The sequence below is a fragment of the Labeo rohita genome, chromosome 2 (assembly GCF_022985175.1).
Source record: "Labeo rohita strain BAU-BD-2019 chromosome 2, IGBB_LRoh.1.0, whole genome shotgun sequence".
NCBI classification, from domain to species: domain Eukaryota; kingdom Metazoa; phylum Chordata; class Actinopteri; order Cypriniformes; family Cyprinidae; genus Labeo; species Labeo rohita.
Window position 1 is genome coordinate 4,664,070 of NC_066870.1, and position 20,270 is coordinate 4,684,339.

The 20,270-nt window shown below is 35.3% G+C and overlaps 1 protein-coding gene across 2 annotated transcripts in view; it reads left to right on the top strand.

The window, feature by feature from the left end:
- The first annotated feature begins 544 nt into the window (after positions 1-544).
- The window catches only part of arhgap21b (Rho GTPase activating protein 21b), a 56,483-nt gene continuing 36,757 nt past the window's right edge, over positions 545-20,270 (top strand). For both annotated transcript variants that reach the window (XM_051138189.1, XM_051138198.1), the window contains exons 1-4: positions 545-777; positions 1,588-1,767; positions 18,081-18,254; positions 18,399-18,420. In XM_051138189.1, coding sequence (XP_050994146.1) covers positions 1,693-1,767; positions 18,081-18,254; positions 18,399-18,420 — 271 coding nt within the window. In that variant the 5' untranslated portion in view covers positions 545-777; positions 1,588-1,692. The remainder of the gene's footprint in view (positions 778-1,587; positions 1,768-18,080; positions 18,255-18,398; positions 18,421-20,270) is intronic.

A 20,270-nucleotide genomic window follows, 5' to 3' on the forward strand; every position in this document is an offset into this window, starting at 1 on the left:
ATGTAGTAAAAATTACAAAAAAAAAATTAAATTGAAAAAAAGCTATACCACTTTTTTAAATAATATATTAATTATTTAATATATATACAAAAATTACAAAAAATAATATATATTTGTTTATATTATTAAAATAATATATTAATTATTTAATAATATAAACAAAAATTACAAAACACAACAGACTTGCTAAACCATTAGCTGAAATTGAAATAAATTTAATATTTAATGACACATTTGTGACAAATGTAATATTACGCAAAATGTATAACATTACAGAAAAGGCCTGTCTATTATGTTGCACTACAGTAGGTTCATTAATATAAAACAATATTGTTCATAAAAACGCTAGATGTGTTAAGAAAAAAAATGAGAAGTGAGAAATAAAAAGAAAATTGTAGATTTTTATAACTTGATAGAGATAACAGATTGTTTAGAGAGAATAGTATTTGTAACAACGCACATGATTGGTTGAAATTTAAACGTGATGTGTTAAGAAGAATCTGATTGGTTGTGGGCTCCCCCAGCCAGCGAAAGGGTGGCGTTTCCAAGGATTCCGAGTGAGCTCGAGCCCCGATCCAGCGAGTGCCGCGCGCGCGTGTGCGTCGAGTTGGACCGGGGAATAGGAAAACTTTCGTACTGTTTTTATCCATCAAAAACACTGGGATTGAGGACAAGACACGGACATATCCCGTCGCTTAGACAGTTTTGACGAATTAATGAGTTTTTTGGTGCGCAATGGGCGTTTACGGCGTTACATCAGCGCTTTATTCCCAACAGGTAGGTGCTGGCTAGCCATTACAATACCAGTTAGCCTTTACTTTGTTTTGCTAGCTACTCATGCTAACCAGAGCCCAAGGTTTTATATATCACTCAAAACACTCAAACTTTGGCCAACACGCGACGGACTAAATGTGTTCGCTCGTTGAAATGAAGTTTGACACTTTTGAAGTGTATATAAATGCAGTCGGATGTGTTTGAGTACACGACATCAATTCACAGCAGAAAGTTTCCAGCGCTGCTAGCCGCACACACACACACACACACACACACCAGTTGAATCTGACCACACCACATCAAACCTCTCCGTTTACAATCCGATTAAGCTCTCTGTCCCCGGTTATCATTTTATTTTAACAAGATTACATTTGTTTAATTAGCTCGTGTGCTTGATGCCTCACAGTTTAATGCCTCTGAGGTTTAAATGAAGAAAATGTGAGGCACATGTAACCATGTGGCACACGGGAAAGACTCACGTTTTGCTGGAATAAGCAATTTTTAGGGCGTTTATATTGGCCGAAGTCTATTGGTTACTACGGGTAACAGGGTTACTTCAAAGCACCTGTCAAAAAAGGAAACCTGAACAAATCGGAAATCAAGTCAAAACATGTTTAGATAATGTGAATGTGTGCAGACAACCGTGAAACTGATAAAAAGTGAAAAATAAAAAATACTGTAGTAAAACCTAAGTGTTGTCAAAAATATAAATATTAATTAAAAGTGATTTGTTATGATAAATAGTATTGGTTTTTAGTTAATAAATGTTTTTTGCAGTTTAATAATATATGCTTTTTTTATTTGATCCTCCAGGGTGTTTTACCCAAACATGTGGAAATTAAAATCCAGCTGGATGTTGAAGTGTGATCTTGGAGCTGATTTGAGCAGATTTCTCTAGATGTGGGCTGCAGCGGTGAAATGATGGCAACACATTGGAGGAATTCAGGCGACGAGGATGATCTGAATTATGCTGGCGCATCTCTGCCCTGCGAGGTGAGACCCGTGGTTTATTCTACTGGATGCTTATTGAGGGAAAAGCCCTGCTGGAAGGTCACAATAGTGATGGATCATCATGAGTTTTGGGTTGCCAGAACAGATTTGTGTCTCTAATCAGTCATGAATTATTATTATTATTTTTTTTTTATGTAAGTATGAATTTAGCATGTCATTTTAGATGAGCTGGTCTCTTTTGCTGAGTAAAACTCAACTTTATTCGGGCATATTTTTATTTTTGGTGCAGTAGTATTTCACAATTAGGCTGGAACGTGTAGCACTGGTCTAGAGGAGAAAAACGTATTAGTTGTTAGAGGTCCTGTGTTATGCTGAAGATGTTTTTTTTCAATAGACAGTCTGTCTTTGATTTAAATTGTGCGCATCTGTGAGTGTACTCTATCTGTAGTGACTGTGAGGTCACTTTAGTCATATAGTAAGCACAGGAAAAGCACTATTAAAAGGTCATTAACACCGCTAAAACACACCCTGTCATTCATAAGAAGTTTGTCATAAACAGTCCAAAGTATGGACTGAGATGATTTTAGGTGTAGACAATGAATTTCTACTTCTGTTTCTTTTTGTGAGATTATGGGTGATTGACCGCGTGCATTCTAGGGGAGTTAAGGAAAATTTTTTGTTGATTGTAAAATTAAAGGCATCAATCTGATGCACACTGTGGGAGCAAAATTAAGAACTCATCAAACCCCTGAGTTAAACAGAGTAAATAGTCTATGCAAAGACTTGTACCTGGACTTCGAAGTTGAGCCTCTTTAGTTGTGATGGTGTGTAAGACGACATCACATTCACATTGGTGTTTATAGCAATTTAAACAATTTGAATGTAATAATAAAAATGATTATATTATTTTTTTGTTGATTTTTATATTATTTTTTTATTATTATTACTATTTTGAAATTCTGTAATCATCTTAACACAACGCCTCGATTCACTATGAAACATGCAGCACTAAAGACAATATACAGTTGAGGTGAAAAGTTAATATACACCTTGCAGAATCTGCAAAATGTTAATTATTTTACCAAAATAAGAGAGATCATACAAAATGCATGTTATTTTTTATTTAGCACTGATCTGAATAAGATATTTCACATAAAAGACATTAACATATAGTAAGAGAAAAGAGAAAATAATAGTTGAATTTATCAAAATTACCCTGCTCAAGAGTTTACATACACTTGATTCTTAATACTGTGTTGTTGCCTGAATGATCAACAGCTGTGTTTATTTTGTTAAGTGATAGTTGTTCTTGAGTCCCTTGTTTGTCCTGAACAGTTAAACAGCCTGCTGTTCTTCAGAAAAATTCTTCAGGTCCCACAAATTCTTTGAATTTTTTTTTTCCCCAGCTTGTTTGTGTAATGTAACCTTTTCCAACAATGACTGTATGATTTTTGAGATCCATCTTTTCACCCTGAGGACAACTGAGGGACTCATATGCAACTATTACAGAAGGTTCAAACACTCACTGATGCTCCAGAAGGAAAATCGATGCATTAAGAGCCAGGGGTGTAAACTTTTGAGTAGAATGAAGATGTGTACATTTTTCTTATTTTGCGCAAACATTATTATTTTGTCATTTAGTACTGCCCTTCAGAAGCTGCAGAAGATACTTGCATGTTTCCCAGAGGACAAAATAAGTTCAAAATACAGTCATTGTTGGAAAGGGTTCAAATACACAAAAATGCTGAAAAACCATAGAATTTGTGGGACCTGAAGGATTTTTCTAAAGAACAGCAGGCAGTTTAACTGTTTAGGATAAACAAGGGACTCATCAACAACTCATGAAGAACTATCACTAAACTAAATCACTAAAGCTGTGGATCATTCAGGTAACAACACAGTTTAAAAAATGTTTTATGTAAACATCTTTTATGTGAAATATCTTATTCAGGTCAGTGCTGAATAAAAAAATGACATGCATTTTGTATGATCCCTCTTATTTTGGTAAAATAATTAACATTTTGCAGATTCTGCAAGGTGTATGTAAACTTTTGACCTAAACTGTGCCTAGTTAAATCATACCATATCTTGATTTTAGTTCATAGCCAAAGCAACTGCGCAAAACAACAGAGGTCTTTTATGTTATTATGAAAAGTGTAAATATATTTTCGGTTTATTATGAAGCTGTCCGCCAAAGTGGAATTAATGGGAAACACTGTTCTGACTAACAGAGTTCAGTTGGAAGAATCTCAGCAGTAACATGTTTTTCAGGTCACAAGATTGAATTAGGTTGTGCTGTTGTGCGGCCTGTTGCTGCTGTTGTTGTCACTGACTGTGTGGAATGCACAAGCTGTGCTGCTTCCTCATCCAGATCTGCTCATTATTCCTAAATGCCAGCTGTGAATGTAATGCCTTACCTCTGCTCTCATATTGAAGAAATTCTTTTTTTCCCCCCAAAGTTCTGTTATGTGGTATTATCCATTCATTGCAGTAGCTACTTTGTTTGATGGTTATATCGCTGAGGTTTTGTTTATAGCCGAGTGTGCTGAACCTGTTTTCTGATGTGGTGAGTTTGCATATCAAAAGCAGTCTTTTGTAAGGTTTTTAGCTTTGCTTAATGTTTTGACTCTTGATGAACTCTGTTGTTGTCCTGCAAACGTGTCCCATGTGATGCATGTGCATTTCGCCACAAATCCAGTCTGGATTTTTCACAGCCTGGAGTTTATTTGCTGTCTGAAATTCCTTTGTAGTTCAAGAGAAACATGAAGGACTGTAATCTGTAATCATAAGTGTGTGCTGCAGAAGAAATGAAATTCTTTGGATGCTCTTGAAGGAAATTCCCTGGCAGGCGAGGAGCATCCGTTTATCTGCGCGCGAGCTGTGGGGGAAGCTTTTCTAAACAGTCTGAACCACACGGTCAGATCGCAGTGCAGCTACAATGCAAACAGCTGGTGTGAAACCTCTTCCTTTAAACACATGGTCAATGTGGGGACCATCTGAAAGCTGACTCTGTCAAATAATATGTGCAGTATTTCTTTTGCTGTGTAGTTGTGTATTAACTTATGGCTTTCATTGGACTTCAGCGTGGGCTGTGCTGACTTGGCCTTGAATAGAAAGGTTTGTTTCATTTTTTCTGTAAATTAAGTAGTAACACTGACCAACTTTTCTCTTGCTCTCAGTTTGAGCTGTCAGACTGGTTCTTATCCTGCAGGAATGAATGCGGTTGGTGATTTGGTTTCGTTTTTGGTTTCGTTTTTTTTTGCTCAAGTAAGCAGGGTTTTCCCATTTAAAAAGTGAGTCAAGTGGGTGAAATGGAAAAAAGGTAAGCGGTAGTGACTTATGTTGGGTATCGCTCTCCAGCTGTGATATTAGTTCACTCCCATGAATCAACATTTTTGTGCTCAGCCTGCCGAATCTTTCCACTGGCCCTTCTGAATGAAGACCTTTGTGTAAACCCCTGTCCACATTCACGGCGGGTTGAAGGTCATCTATTTATAGCATCTGCCGATTTGTGCTCACATCAGCCCTCCCCTTTAATCTAATATTCAGCACTGTCTCTGTTTTTCTGCTGAAATAGAGTCAAGGGACAGGATGTCTCTCTTCTGCCAGTGGTTGGTCTGTCTTCATTAGGAGTTTTATACTGAGTGATTAGAAAGGGAAACGTGTTGCCTACATGTTGATTAGATGAGCCTAAGATTTTTTTGTGTGAATGGGAAGATTTAAGTCTGTTTTTTTTTAGCTTAGTGCTTGTTTCGCATAGCTCAGCTGAACTTATGTTGTTGAAAGACTAAAATGTGGAGCTCTGCGTTAACACTGGTTTTTGAATAGTAACTTTTTTCCTGTTTAGGTTGTTACATAAGTGACTCATTTTATATTACAGTCCTCTGTCTAAGTGATATTAGCTCATAGTGCTTGGCCTGCAGTGCTTTGTTACTCATTTTCAAAGTTTTAAAGCTCATTATGCACAAAGCTGCGCAAGCTTTGGAATATCACAGGATTGTGACTCTTGCACTGTGCATTTTAATGGGGCTAGGTCAGACAAATATAAATTCTGTCATCATGTACTCACCCTCATGTTGTTCCAAACCTGTATGACTGACATGGATTATAAAAAAAAAAAAAAAAAGAAAATGCTGTAAATGGGGCAGCTTGGAGACACTTCGAGAAAGTATATTGTGACTGGGGATGGTCAATCTTAAAGTTAAAAAGGCACCATAAAACTGCTTTGGTATGTTGTCTTTAAGCTTGAAAATGTGCATACTGTATATGAATGAGGTTTAAGTGGTTTGCAGTGAATCTCGGTCAGTTTCACATTCTATTATAAGGCTTGTTTTGGAGACAGAGCCTGTGGTCATAATTTGATTTTTATTGTTTGGAAAAAAATCTTTAGTTGTTTCGTGGAACACAACGAGAGATGTTTTAATGAACCTATCATTAAAACATCCCTCATTGTGTTCCACAGAACAACAAAAGTCATACAAGTTTGGAACAACAAAAAGTTGAGTAAATGTTGACAGAATGTTCGTTTTCGAAACTCTGAAAATCCCCATCTCTTCCAAGCTCAGAATGTACTGGACATGGGGAATAGAGACTTTTTTTTTGTCTCTGCATTTCTAGAATTAGATGGGTCAGTACTTACTCATCGTACAAAACTATTTCAATATGCATCATCCCATTGTCTGAATGTTGACATAATTTCCTTTGTTGGGTGGAGTTGGTCCCTAACTAATTTTTTTATGTGTTTATAAATTCTGTTTTGGTGCTTCAGGCATTTCTTGATTTTCTGGTTGACCACAGTTTCCTCATTGAATAAACGACACTGGAGGGCTTGACTAATACTTCCTTCTTCCACTTCACTGTTGGATAAATAACTCAGTTTTACGCATTTATTAGAGTAAAAGTTTTATTGTTTAAATTTGTTTCAAGCATAAACTGGATTAAAGAGATGCTTAACCCAAAATGAAAATTCTCCTAATTTCCTTATGGACTTAAAGGGATAGTTGACCCAAAAATGCAAATTCTGTCATTAATTACTCACCCTCATGTCATTCTAAACCCTTAAGACCTTTGTTCATTTTCAGAACACAAATTAAGATATTTTTGATGAAATCTGAGAGATTTCTGACCCTCCATAGAGAGCAATGTAATTGAAATGTTCCTAGACCAAGAAACGTATTATGGACATTGTAAAAATAGTCCTTGTGACAGCAGTGGTTTAACCGTAATTTTATGAAGCTACAAGTGAACTTTTTGTGCGCAAAGAAAACAAAAATAACAACTTTATTCAACAGTTCTTCTCTTCTGCGTCCTCTGCCTTCTGCTTGTAAACAAGGCACAGCAGTGATGCAGAAGAGAACAATTGTTAGTAAAGTCGTTATTTTTGCTTTCTTTGCACACAAAAAGTATTCTCATAGCTTCATAAAATTACGGTTGAACCTTTGATGTCACATGGACTATTTTAATTATGTCCTTACATGGGAACATTTCAGTTACATTGCTGACAAATTAACATTTCAGTTAATTTGTGTTCTGAAGATGAACAAAGGTCTTACGGTTTTGGAACGACACGAGGGTAATGACATAATTTTTATTTTGGGGTGAACTGTCCCTTTAAAGGAAAATATTTTGAATGTTGGTAAACAAACAGTCTGTGACCTTTGACTTTTATTTTATGGACAAAACTTTTTTTTTTTTGTGAAAAACATTCACTGAGACGTTTATGTTTTACAGAAGAAGAATTCATATAGGTTTGGAACAATATTAGGGTGAGCAAAGATGAGAGAATTGTTATTTTTGGGTGTGCTATCCTTTTTTTAACTGGATGACTTATTCATTTACAAGAAACAATGGATGACTGTTCTATCAATAAATACTTCATACTGAGCATGTTCTGGATGATATATTTCAAGATCGTTTAAATACATTTTGACCTGAGTTTGTTGTCTAATAAATCTTTTTAAAGTGATGTCTTCTTAAACTATCACAGTAATTTTAAAGACATCTTAAAGGATTTAAAATAATATAAAATAATATGGAGCATAAAGATGCACATGGTTGTAAGTCGGATATGTATTTGTTTGAGCATTCCTAGCTTTTCTCAGCCCTGTTACTGATCGTCATATGATTAACTCCTCGGCCAGAAGGCAAAATAGATTCTCAATTCAATAGAGAAAGACAAATTGATTCCAGCCACTGCTTCGTGCCTTAAAAGAACAGCATGCCAGACATGCTTAGTTCATTTAGAGTTTATTCATTTAGGATGAATAATCACTGACTCATATAATGACAGAAAATACTTTATAGGAAAGGTATCTGGTGTAAAAAGTATACTTTTACTGCAATAAGCTGTTTGGTGTGAGCATGTCACACGTTCTGCTTTGAGTTTTGTGAGTGGTTGTCATTGCTGATGTCACCCAGTCTCTTGTTTCAAGCCCATAGGTGCTGCTTGTAGTCATGCTTGTCCTCTGGATGCACCTTTTGTGCGACGTGTCCAACTGAACACACCACTATCGTGACATGACTATAATGCTAAATTCCTGGAAGGCCAGGAGCGTGGAGAATCAGCCTGGGGAAATTATAGCTGTTGCTTTCTAATAAACACTTCAGATTTCTGATGTGAACCCAACCACCCTCCACACACCTCCAGGAGCGCAACACGTTGTCCAGGTGCATGTGTGCTCATCATGAATTATTTACAGGCTTATTGCATATTCTGAAAGAACTGCTGCACCTCACTCATCCAGAACAAAAGGATGGTGTGTATGGAGAGTATCACAGATATGAGCAGTATTGGTGCTTGTCTGTACTGTATCTGTACAATGTGGGCTGACATAACTGGCATTTAATTCTACTTTAGTTCATTAGTGTGTGTATATATATTCAGGTAGGGCTGGAAGGATGTTTAAACGTAATAGATATAATCGTTATTGATTATACAAATGTTAATTTGCACAAAAATTTGTTAATGTGTTGCTCTGTTTATGTTCATCATTATCAGTAACCACTTCTATACAACACCATATATAGTAATCAAAGGCAGAATATAAGCTGTGTTTGCTCATAACAATAGAATACAGTAGTTAGTCTCATATTTTGTGCTTAATGTGGTTTACTTTATACATTTTGTTTCTTATGGCGTGAAAATCGGACGCTGTTCCAAACAGGGACTTTTTCGGCAAAAGACTGTTATTTTTTATTTTGGGCAAACCTATGCTGAATAAACAAACACAATGGTCAGCTACTTGTCTGCCATGTCATATAATTTAATATATATTTTACTCACTCCCATGTCATCCTAGATGTTCATGTCTTTCTTTCTTCAGTCGAAAAAAGAAATGAAGCTTTTTGAGGGAAACATTCCATGGTTTTTCTCCACTTTAACAGGTTAAAAGTCCAAATTGCAGTTTTAGTGCAGCGTCAAAGGGCTCTACACAATCCCAGTCCAGGATTAAGGGTCTTATCTAGCATAAAGATCAGTCATTTAAAAAAAAACAATAACAATGTATATACTTTTTAACCACAAATGCTCATTTTGCAGTAACTCAACTTCTCGCATTGCGTAATTAAGTTGGAAAGGTCACACGTGACGTAGGCGGAAGTATCGACCCAGTGTTTACAAAGCGAATGTGTAAAGAAAGTCAAACGTGCTTTACAAAAAAGGTAAAACGATGATGGACGATTTTGAAGTTGGAGGAGAAAACAAGATGGAGCTTTCCCCCCTACCCTACTTTTTTAAACCGGAGTACACAGACAAAGAGCTAACCACGCATGACCTTTTCAACGTGATTATGTAATGTGTGAAGCCGCAGATGTGCATTGCAGAGCTTGTGCAGAAAATGACCGATTCTTTCACTAGATAGACCCTTACTCCTTGGCCGAGACTGTGTAGAGCCCTTTGAAGCTGCACTGAAACTGCAGTTTGGACCTTCAACCAGCTGATCTCTATTGAAGTCCATTATATGGAGAATGTTTTTCTCAAAAACCTTGATTTCTTTTCAACTGAAGAAAGAAAGACATGAACATCTTGGATGACATAGGGGTGAGTATATTACAAGGAAATGTTTATTTTGGAAGTGAACTAATCATGATGGATGATTTGACTCATTTAACACTGTCAGTTGTGATAAAACATCCCAGTGTTAGAAAACATTGCCATCTTTGGTACAGCTACCATGGTTGGAGTAAGAATACGGTTGTGACTTGTTCACAATTGTGCTTTTTACAAATATTTTTTGTTAGATTAAGGAAATGATCCTTAAACTAATTTGAAAAATAATCAACAAGTTAATTGATTGAATAATTGAACAATTGAACAATTTCAGTTGAATCAGTACATCGAAGACAGCTCTAGCCAACCAGATGGCAGTGATGGACTAATGAATGTGCCAGATTATTTGACAGATTTTTTTTTCTTTTTTTTTTTTTATTGCTTATGTTAAGGTTTTACAACATTGACAAAATATCTAGGTATGTAGTGGGATTGTTTCAATGATAATAAATAAGGCAGTATTTTGCTGAGTGTGACACACTGAGTATGACCACTTTTGATATTTGCTCTTTGAAGAATTGATTTTTTCATGACTTTGGCTTCTGACCTACCAGTGGAGTGTCACCCCACCTTTGATGTAAATATTCTTTCTGTCATATTAGTTTGAATCATTGCTAGTTTATTACCTCAATTTAATATTCTCACTATCTCTGGGTATTGTCTAATATATGTGGTTGAGTAAAACGCTAGGGCCCTATGATTTCCACGATCCGGAAAACGTGGACGGAATCGCGGAATCCAGTCATAAAAACTGAATTTACGGAATAATGCGGAATGTCACGGAATTTGTCAAAGTTTAAATGAATAAATCAAAAGTAGGTCATTACACATCAAACCGCAATATGGACTAGTATCTGTAAATATTACGCTGCAAAAATGCTATTTACATGTGAATCCTGCATGTTCTGCGTGTCTCTGTTTTAATGAATGAGCGGTTTTGTTTACTACATACGCTAAAGCGCATGTGACAGTTGCTGTGATTTCAGCATTTGACCGTTCCATTTTAGTAAAACATCACACAACATTTCTTCCATGTTTTAATTTTAATAGTAAATTCCCTTTGTTTGCCAAAAAAATTTTTTGCTTAATTTTCAAAAATTAAAAGATAAATGAAATGAATGTTTTATGCCTTCATTTGATAACCAGAACGTTTTAAATACACAACACAGAATTTCTAAGGGGAGAAAATAAGCCTTTCATAAGGCTATTTTAAGAATAAATTTTAATAAATTAAGTGTGCATTCAAATAATTTGACATTCTAAAACAGAATTTGATAACAATAAAACATATAGTGAGAAAAAAATAAAACATTTCATAGGGCTCTAAACATGTCATTTTTGTTAAACCTTTATTAAATTGACGTGAAAATGTATATGTTTCATGATTTTAATTAATTAGACATGCTCTTTGATTAATAAAATTGAATTTACCATTAAAAGGAGTTTAGAAAAATTAAAACGGGAAAGAAAATGGAATTTGGAAAAAAATCAAATGGAATTTGGGAAAAAATAAAACGGATTTCATAGGGCACAAAAACATTTATGCATCAGATGGTTAGGAGGAACATGTTTGTTATGCATGAGTGGCACAACTACTTAAACACAGTCCGATAAGATGTAAAGAGGAGATGGGCCAGGGAAACACAAACAAACCATGGCATTCTTCCTTGTCTTGAAGGTATTTAGCATTATATTATGTAAATAGGACAGCAGAAACATTTTACACTGGTTCATACAACTAACCTTGCTTTTCCCTAATCCATTTATCAATCATTGAATGAAAATAGGGGGGAAAAACTCTGCAACCATGTTAAAAGGAATAGTTAACCCAAAAATGTCATTGTTCGCTCAGTCATGTTGTCCTAAACCTGTATGTCAAGCTCCAAGAAGGGAAAAAGTCAGTTTTATCTATAATCAAACGTGTTTTATTGATAAGTCACTTCTGTGCCATTGATTCCATGTCACATGAGCCATTGCAATGTAGAACATTCTACAGCTGCCAGAAAAGATTGCAAACAAATAACAACTTAAGTTTCGCATCAAGCTTTCATCTGGCACCAGAAGATTTGGAATATAGTGGACAAGCCTGATGAACTGTTTATATTTTGGGACTTCTGCTGTGTTCATGTTGTGGTTGTCATAAATGAACTTGCTATCAAAAGGTTAGAGTAACATTTATTTTTTGATGCTATCAACTCACTTGATACTTTCACAATTAAGCATACCCTGGGATTCCCCTAACAGGATATGAGCGCTGTTACCATTGGAGAGGAAAACACAGGCCTGCCAAGCATTGTGGTTTGCGGGCAGTGGTGCCACTTTTAGTTACCCTGTGTTCGTCTGTCAGCAGTGCCTGTGAACTGGACCGGGTGGTTTGGGTGGTCTTCTGGAGTTCTAACCACAATAAAAATTTAGATGATCCACATCGAATTTAGGACACTCAACATTGTCTAGGTGTTTTTTTTTTTTGTTTTTTTTTAATCAGTGCGACTGCATTGCCCAACATCTGAGCCTCTTATTTGAGATTCCTTTACTTAACTGGGTCTCATCTACTTGTCATTATATGGATGTTATACCTTCATGAGCTGCAAAACCTGGATGCTGTGCTATTAAATGCCCTAGTTGACAGTTGCAAAATACTGTAACAAATGTTACAGACAGGAAGAAAGTTTAACTAACTACATGTTTTGACAAATGACGTCTTGTATAGCTTTAACAACTAAATTAATCTGCAACACCACATGACCACAAATCCCCATTTATGTTTTTTCCTCACGTTCTCACACTCTTTCAGTTCCCTTTTAGGCAGGCTGAGATGTGACCATGTAATTATGGGGGTTTTGGCACATAGAGGTGTTAGTGGAGTATTTATTAGTTTGGTCTGTCACCATACCGTAAAGTGCAGGACTATCTGCACTGAAGCTGCTCCCTGTCCATCTGTTTGGAGTAGCTAAGCCTTGCCCCTGCGTCCCAAAGCAATACTGCCGCATCCATTCTGCATGACTGAGCACTATTCCTGATTTGCATCCGGTTGGGATTGTGATCTCACTGGCAATTTTGCCTGAATCTGCATACTCTGGTTTTAAACATTAATTTCCATGACCAGGGAAAAGTTCCAGTTTGCTCTGAGGGCATGATCCAAAATGAGCGATATGTGGGTGTGAAATACTCAATAATTTATGCTATCTTGTGTTGTCATGTTGTCGTTTTTCTTGCTTGACACACTGTGAATGGATTCCGTCCAGCTGTGCGGCACAGCATGACTGCTTTGTTGTCAAAATAATGCTTTTACCATTTATCAGGTGTGACATTTTCTGACCATTGTCATGTGTAAGCTGGGTTGATGGACAGGCTTAGATGATTTTTGCTTATATTTGCCTACTTTTTAATTTTATTATTTTTTTTTTATTAAGGCTCTTTATAATGTGGTAAAGATTATACGTAACAAATGAAAAGTGTGACTGGCACTTCAATAACATGTGTCTGTTCCTTCTGCTCACAAAGGCTGCATTTATTTGATCAACAATACAGTAAAAACAGTACATTTTCAATTATTTATATAGTTAAAATGAATTGTTTTGTATTGTGATATTTTAAAATGTAATTTATTCCAATGATTCAGAGCTAAATCTTAATCATCATTACTCCAGTCTTCAGTATCACATGATCCTTTAGAAATCATTCTGATATGTATGGCCTGATATGTAATCCTTTTTATTTTTCCTCCAAATTCAGTTTTATTTTTTTCCATTTAAATGTTTCCGGATTCCATTTTTTTTTTTCCTCATTAACTTTTTAAGTTTTAATGCTTACATTAAATTTAATCAAAAAGCATGTATAACTTACACAATTTAACAGTAATTTATTAAAAGTTTGACCAAATTTCATTTTTAAGGCCCTTTGAAATGCGTTTTTTTTTTTTTTAAATTAGAATTATTTATAATTAATTTATAAAAAAAACTGACTCATTTATTTATTTATTTTTTTCAGAAATACTGTGTAGTGTAATTGCATTTTTTCTGGTAAATCAATTCTGGTAGTATTAGTACTGTCATTACATTTAGTAATATTTTTCTGTCACAGTTTCTTGGACCTGTTGAACCGAGCTTTTTATTTTGACTGGTTGCTCTGAAGACCTTTAAGTTTCTGTTTGTGAATGATATGACGGTAGTTTTGGTTTTGCACACGAGAAACGCTATAATGCACATGAAGTGACTCTCAGAGCAGTTCTACAGGTTATGTTCATCTATTTGTGTACTTTGAGATGGCAGAGGCTGAAAATTCTGAAACTGCACATCTGCGTCATTCATTCACACAGAGACACGCAGAACATGGAATAGTGTTTTGTGGCTTAATATTTACAGATACTTGTCAATATCATGTTTTAGTTTAGGTCTACTGACCTACTTTTGATTTATTCATCCAAAATTTGGTAGATTGAGTGACATTCTGCGTTTTACTGTAAATTCCCATTTTTTTTTTTTTTTTTTTTTTTTTTTTTTTGACTGGATTCTGCTCTTCCGCTCATGCTTACTGCATTGCAAGAAACCATAAAACCTTTTTGTTTTCAGGATTCTTTGATAAATAGAAAGCATTTTTAAAAAAATGGACATATTTGTAACATTATAAGTGTCTTTACAGTCACTTTTGATCAATTTTGTATATCCTTGCTGAATAAAATGATTAATTTCTTGATCAAACTTTTGACTGGTAGTATATGCGTGGTGCAATGTATGTTCTTGTGGATGTTTAAACCATTTTTAGACAAAGGAAGCAACAAAAAAAAGTCCTAACGATCTGTCAGAAATTACTGTGAGCTGCTCCAGTACTCCATAACTGCTGACATTATGACTTATAGGGGTATTTGAAGAGTTACAGATCATATTTTGCTGTAGGCTTATCACATCAGCTTAGGTTAGTCATCTGTGAGGTCCCATTACCTTTATGCCAGAAATCAGTCCAGTATACAGCACCCCCTGCCCACTGATGTCTAAAAACATCCTGCATTTATCTTTACTGCTGCTCCACAGTTCAAATATGAGTACAGTATTCTGGAAATTGTTACAGCTCTTGACAAAAACCGGCTCCACGAGTTCACACAGGCTCTCAGATTTCATGTGCACTCGCTGTGTTTAACACTTATTAACTCATTCCTCAAAGACTCGGCTCCTCGTATCAGAATTTGGCACCCTCCGAACATATTCCAGCCGCTCAAGGAACCTTAAGCCTACTTGTGTAGTAGACCAAAATAGACCAAAGCCCCATAGCCCAATTCACATCACTGTTGAGTCAATGTTCACTTGCACACACCTGACAAAAGCTTAGGATGTTTCTTCCATTTGTTTCCAGCAGTGACCTCATCAAGCAGTCATGAGAAGGATAATGAATTCGCAGCCCTCCTTTCCTTTGGAAACGTCTTGCAAACATCAGCAGATGTTTTTGCTCAGTGCTACACATGGGATTGCAGATGAACTTTTGGGCTTGTTTCGTCAAACAAAGTTCACTTCATAGTGGAAAGTAGGGGTGTAATCGTACACAAAAATGACGATTCGTTACACGCTTGGGAATATATCTCAAATGCATGAAATGGCACACACCTCTGACATGTGGGAAGCTGCTTAATATAAAGCGTGTTTCATGTGTAGGACAATTTAGATTGTGCCTTTTTCTACAGCAGCTCATTCTGTCTCTTTTTTCGGATGCATTTGCCACATCAAATAAGTAGTGCATCCCATCCAGGAAGAATTTCTAAACATACAGAAGTTTTGCATGTGCGGTCGTTAAAACAGCGCTGTATTTGTTTGGAAATGAAAGACCTATATAGGGCCCTATGAAATCTGTTTTATTTTTTCCCAAATTCTTTTATTTTTTTCTGTTTTTATTTTTCTGTACTCCTTTTTAATGGTTACATTTTTATTAATCAAAAAGCTTGTCTAATTAATTAATTAAATTCATGAAACTTATACAATGTAGCATCATTATATTAAAAGTTTAATATATAGCCCTATGCATTTTTTTTTTTTTTTTAAATTTTCAGAAATTCTGTGTTGCATTTAAATTTTTCTGGTTATCAAATGAAGGAATAAAACAGGATTTTTTTAAAATTAACTATTAAATTTTTATTTAATGCTATAAATTAAAACATGAGAGAAATATTGTGATTTTTATTTATTTATTTATGTATTTTATTTATTTTTTTTCCCCTTAAAATTTAAAATTAAAATTTTTAATAATTTAGTAGTAGTAGTACATATGCTCTACTGCGCAATAATATATTTCTGACACCGTTTTTTCCAGTTAAATTGAACTTTTATTTTGTCGGGTTGCCGTGAATACTCAAATGATAGGGTAAAGCTCATAAAGTGCTCAGAAATGCTCATAGATGCTCATAAAGTGACTCTCAGAGCAGTTCTGGAGATGTTGCTCATGTATTTATGTCCTCATTTAGAGTGACTGCAGATGCTGAATTTACCGGGAATGTCGTAGTAAACAAAACCACACCTCTGTGCCATTCATTAACACAGACACGCCGAACATGCAGGATTTATATTTAAATAGGCTTTTTAATTCATCCAAACTTTTTTATCACTGCATTCTGCAATTCCGTCCGTGTTTTCCGCATCGCGGAAATCATAGGGCCTTACCTATACCGAAAATCTTCTGTAAGAATATGTGTTGTTCAGTTCAGATTTTGAAACCACAACAACAGCAGTAATAATGATTAATATTGCTGTTATTATTACATTATGATGTTTTTGTGTTCTAATAATTTGATTAGTGGGGCAAACGTAAAAAATGTCTCTATGTTGATTAAATAATCTATATTAAAATCAGTTGGTCTCTACTATACAACAGGGCCGTGCAATCGTGAACCAGTTCACATCACCAGTTGTGGCGAATCAGTTGCCAGATTGTGTTTATGGGGAAGAGATATTTGATGTCTCACACCTCTGCTGGAGGAGGTTTGGCAGTAAAGGCTAGGGTGTGAATATCGGGTAGGTGTGAGGCTATAAATACTCCATAAACAGAGCAGTGCATGCCGGAAACAGAATGCCCACTCTGGAAACGTAAGTTACGGAAAGCTAGAGGAAGCTTAAGGCCTCAGACATCATCCTAAGCAAACTACACAACTTTAGACTTATTAAAGTAAATAAAATAATAAATACATTTCATTTTCAGAAAAAAATCCCCAGTTTTCACAAGTTGAGATTTACAATATCAATGCCAGCAAAACAATTTTCAACACCAAATCATCTTGTGGGGGAACTTGTGTGTGGTGTCTGTTATCCTTAAAGGAAATTAACTTCAGATGAGGCATAAAACATCACCCACACCCTGCAGACATGACATCAGGCCAGTCCTGACTCAACTTTCAGTGGGTGTTCCTTAGTTTGCAGAGGAAAATGTCAAGGATGATGGTGATGTCATAGCAGTTCTGATTCATCTTTGTGCTGATCCTGCTTTAGTAGACTAGGCAGCTGTTTAAAATATTTAGCTATACATCTGTGCAATCTATATGGAATTGATTTTCTAAAAGTTACATTTCTCAAATTTGTGCTTCTACCTCATGTGCAACGAGTTAGACTGTTTCTCCAGGGTGTGGTTTGTCCACTGCTTCTGCTCGTGAAAGGCAGCAGAGCTCATGTTCACGCATTTGTGCTCTCAGAAGTGATTCACTGGTGTGAATGTCAGTGGCAATACGGCATGATCTGCACTGGTCTGATCAGGTTGAAACTGCCAGTAATAATAGACCTAGGTGGACTATGTTTTTGCATTAGTTTGGGTGGAAAAATGACCATACTCTGGTGTATTTTTATGCCATACAACTAATGGCATCAATTAAATAAACTGAATTAATTTAATTGTGAAATAAACATAATTTTCAGTTTTGGTTTAGTTTTAGGCTAAATGAAAACTTACATTTTGGTTTGGGTTTTTTGGTAAAAAAAAAAACAAAAAAAAAAACAAATATGGTGCATGACTCAAATTTACATATTTCGCTCTTTCCTGAGTCATAAAAGTTCTTATTTCCTTTGGACCCGCCAATCAATTTTATTGGCAAAAAGAACTTTTAATGAGTTCTCCATTCTGTGTTTTTTTTTTTTAAAAAACCCTTCAAATTTGCTTTGACTACTGGATAAAAGTAGTAATGAATGTCTTTTAAATTGTCTCCCACATATAAATAAAATGTACGATGAAATGAATCATTTTTCATTTAATTGTTTTAGTCTGCTGAAATCTGGATTTGTTGTTCTGTTGTACTGGGTGGCCCTTCTTTTTCCTGATGATTTCATCTATTTGTCTGTAGGATGTGGTGGATCAGGATGATTTTTCAGGAGTGCTCTTCCAGCTGGAGGAAGAGCCATTTTCCTGGCCAGGGCCTAAGACGCTTCGCCTGCGCCGCACTTCGCAGGGCTTTGGGTTCACTCTGCGTCACTTCATTGTGTACCCACCGGAGTCTGCGGTTAGCTCCAGTTTTAAGGTATTGTGCATCATTCATCACTGTGTTAGAAGGAGTTTCATAGCATCTGCTTTCAGTCACTAATATATTTTTCATTCTGTACATTTTATGTACTTTTTAAACATGCTAATACATTTTTTTTTATTGTTGTTGTTGTTGTTCTAGGATGAAGACCATGGTCATAGAGGTAAGTTGTCACTTTTGATAAGATAAAATTAACTTTTAGCTGTATCCTGAATGACCTACTATACACTATACATTATGCATGTATACTGTGCACTATGGTGTATAAATTTTAGAATATTTTGTAATCCATTATATAGAGTCTGATATCCCCCTCCTTCTGCTACATAAGGAAAGCTGTGACAGTTGAGTGCATGAAGTGTCCACAAAAGTACATGAAGTGGATGAATACAGTAGATGAGCTAAATAAAATTTTGGACAGTAGGTGGCACTTTTGGAACAGTAGAAATATAGCATTTACCCTTGAAATTTAACAGGTTTCCGTTCCCCTTTTTAAAGTACCATTTAGGGATGCATGATATTATCAGAACAATATCAGAATTGATAAGAGCCATTAAATTATAGTTATTTCAGTACTTCCTATAAAAAGTTATAAAAAAAAGTCTATTGTTGTTTATTTAGCTCTAACAGGTAAGTTTTTGCTCAAAACTAAGCAAACTTAAAATAATTTGTTTATAATCTCAGCACAGGAGAGACGTGGTGTTGTTTCCAAACAAAAATATATCATCAACTATGGCTGTCACTAACGATTATTTTGGTAATCGAGTAATCTGTCACTTATTCTGACGATTCATAGAGTAATTGGATAATTATAATATTTTTTTTTTTGTAGTAATAAAAATAGACCGAAGTGAACAATAGCCTTTAAAATGACCTAATGTATAATAGCAATGAGGCGATAATAATTAGTTATATTTAGTTCAAATAAAGTATCAAAAGCAAGTAATAATATGGTTTTATTGAACAAATCTGTTAAAATACATGATGTATTATAAACGATAGAGCGAATGTACATTACGCATTATAACAAATGACTGCAGAGGGTGACAACGGCCTGACGATTGGTTTTACACTTCACTTTACTTTACTGATTATTCCTTGTTTAGTATTGACTCAACATCATTTAGTTCAAATGTCTACTTAATCTTTACTATTTGGCCATTTCTTTATGATAGAAAAGCTACAGCCACTGTCATTTCTTGAATATGTTGACATCAAAACGTGTAAGCTCAGAGTGAGGGTTTAAACTTTTATTTTTAAATTGCAATGAACAGTTAGCATATTGAGAAAGATAATGATGTATTCTCCTGTGTTTGTGTAGGTTTCTAAATTATTTACTTTACAAATCTGATGAAATGGTGCACGTTGTGTTCCCAGATGAACGTTATAATAAACCCAAACTAACAACAACATGCAGAGATGGAGTTTGAGATGCTCCACACATGTAAATGATAACAGGTTATGTTGCAGCATTTACTGTGATCAGAGCAGCTCTACGTACTTAACCTACACAGATGTAAATAATTAAAGCACATATATTAAACCTCCATCAGATATATATATATATATATATATATATATATATATATATATATTAAATTGAATCACAGCATTTGTGAATTCTTAATAGCATTATGCTTTATGATTTTTAAATGGGTTTAATATGTGGAATGCGTCACTTCTGGTCTTTTGCTGATTACTTGACATAGGAAAAATGCAGACTTTGTAGTATTTCCACGCAACTTACATTTTGAGAAAATGATTACAATGCAGTTTGCAAATCTAGAACACAGTTTGCCTGAAAAAAAGCAAAATTCGGTTCTGAATGATGACTGATCAACCAGTGCATCTCTGTACCCTAAAAGCTTGAGTGAGTGCAAGGATTGTCTTTTATTCACCTCGCATAACTTGATCGCTCTTGTGACACGGTTTAGCACAACCATCTATAGCTGCCAGAAATAACTAGGCCAGATTCTTTCCCCTGCTCAACCTCTCCCCCTCTACTGTTTGAAC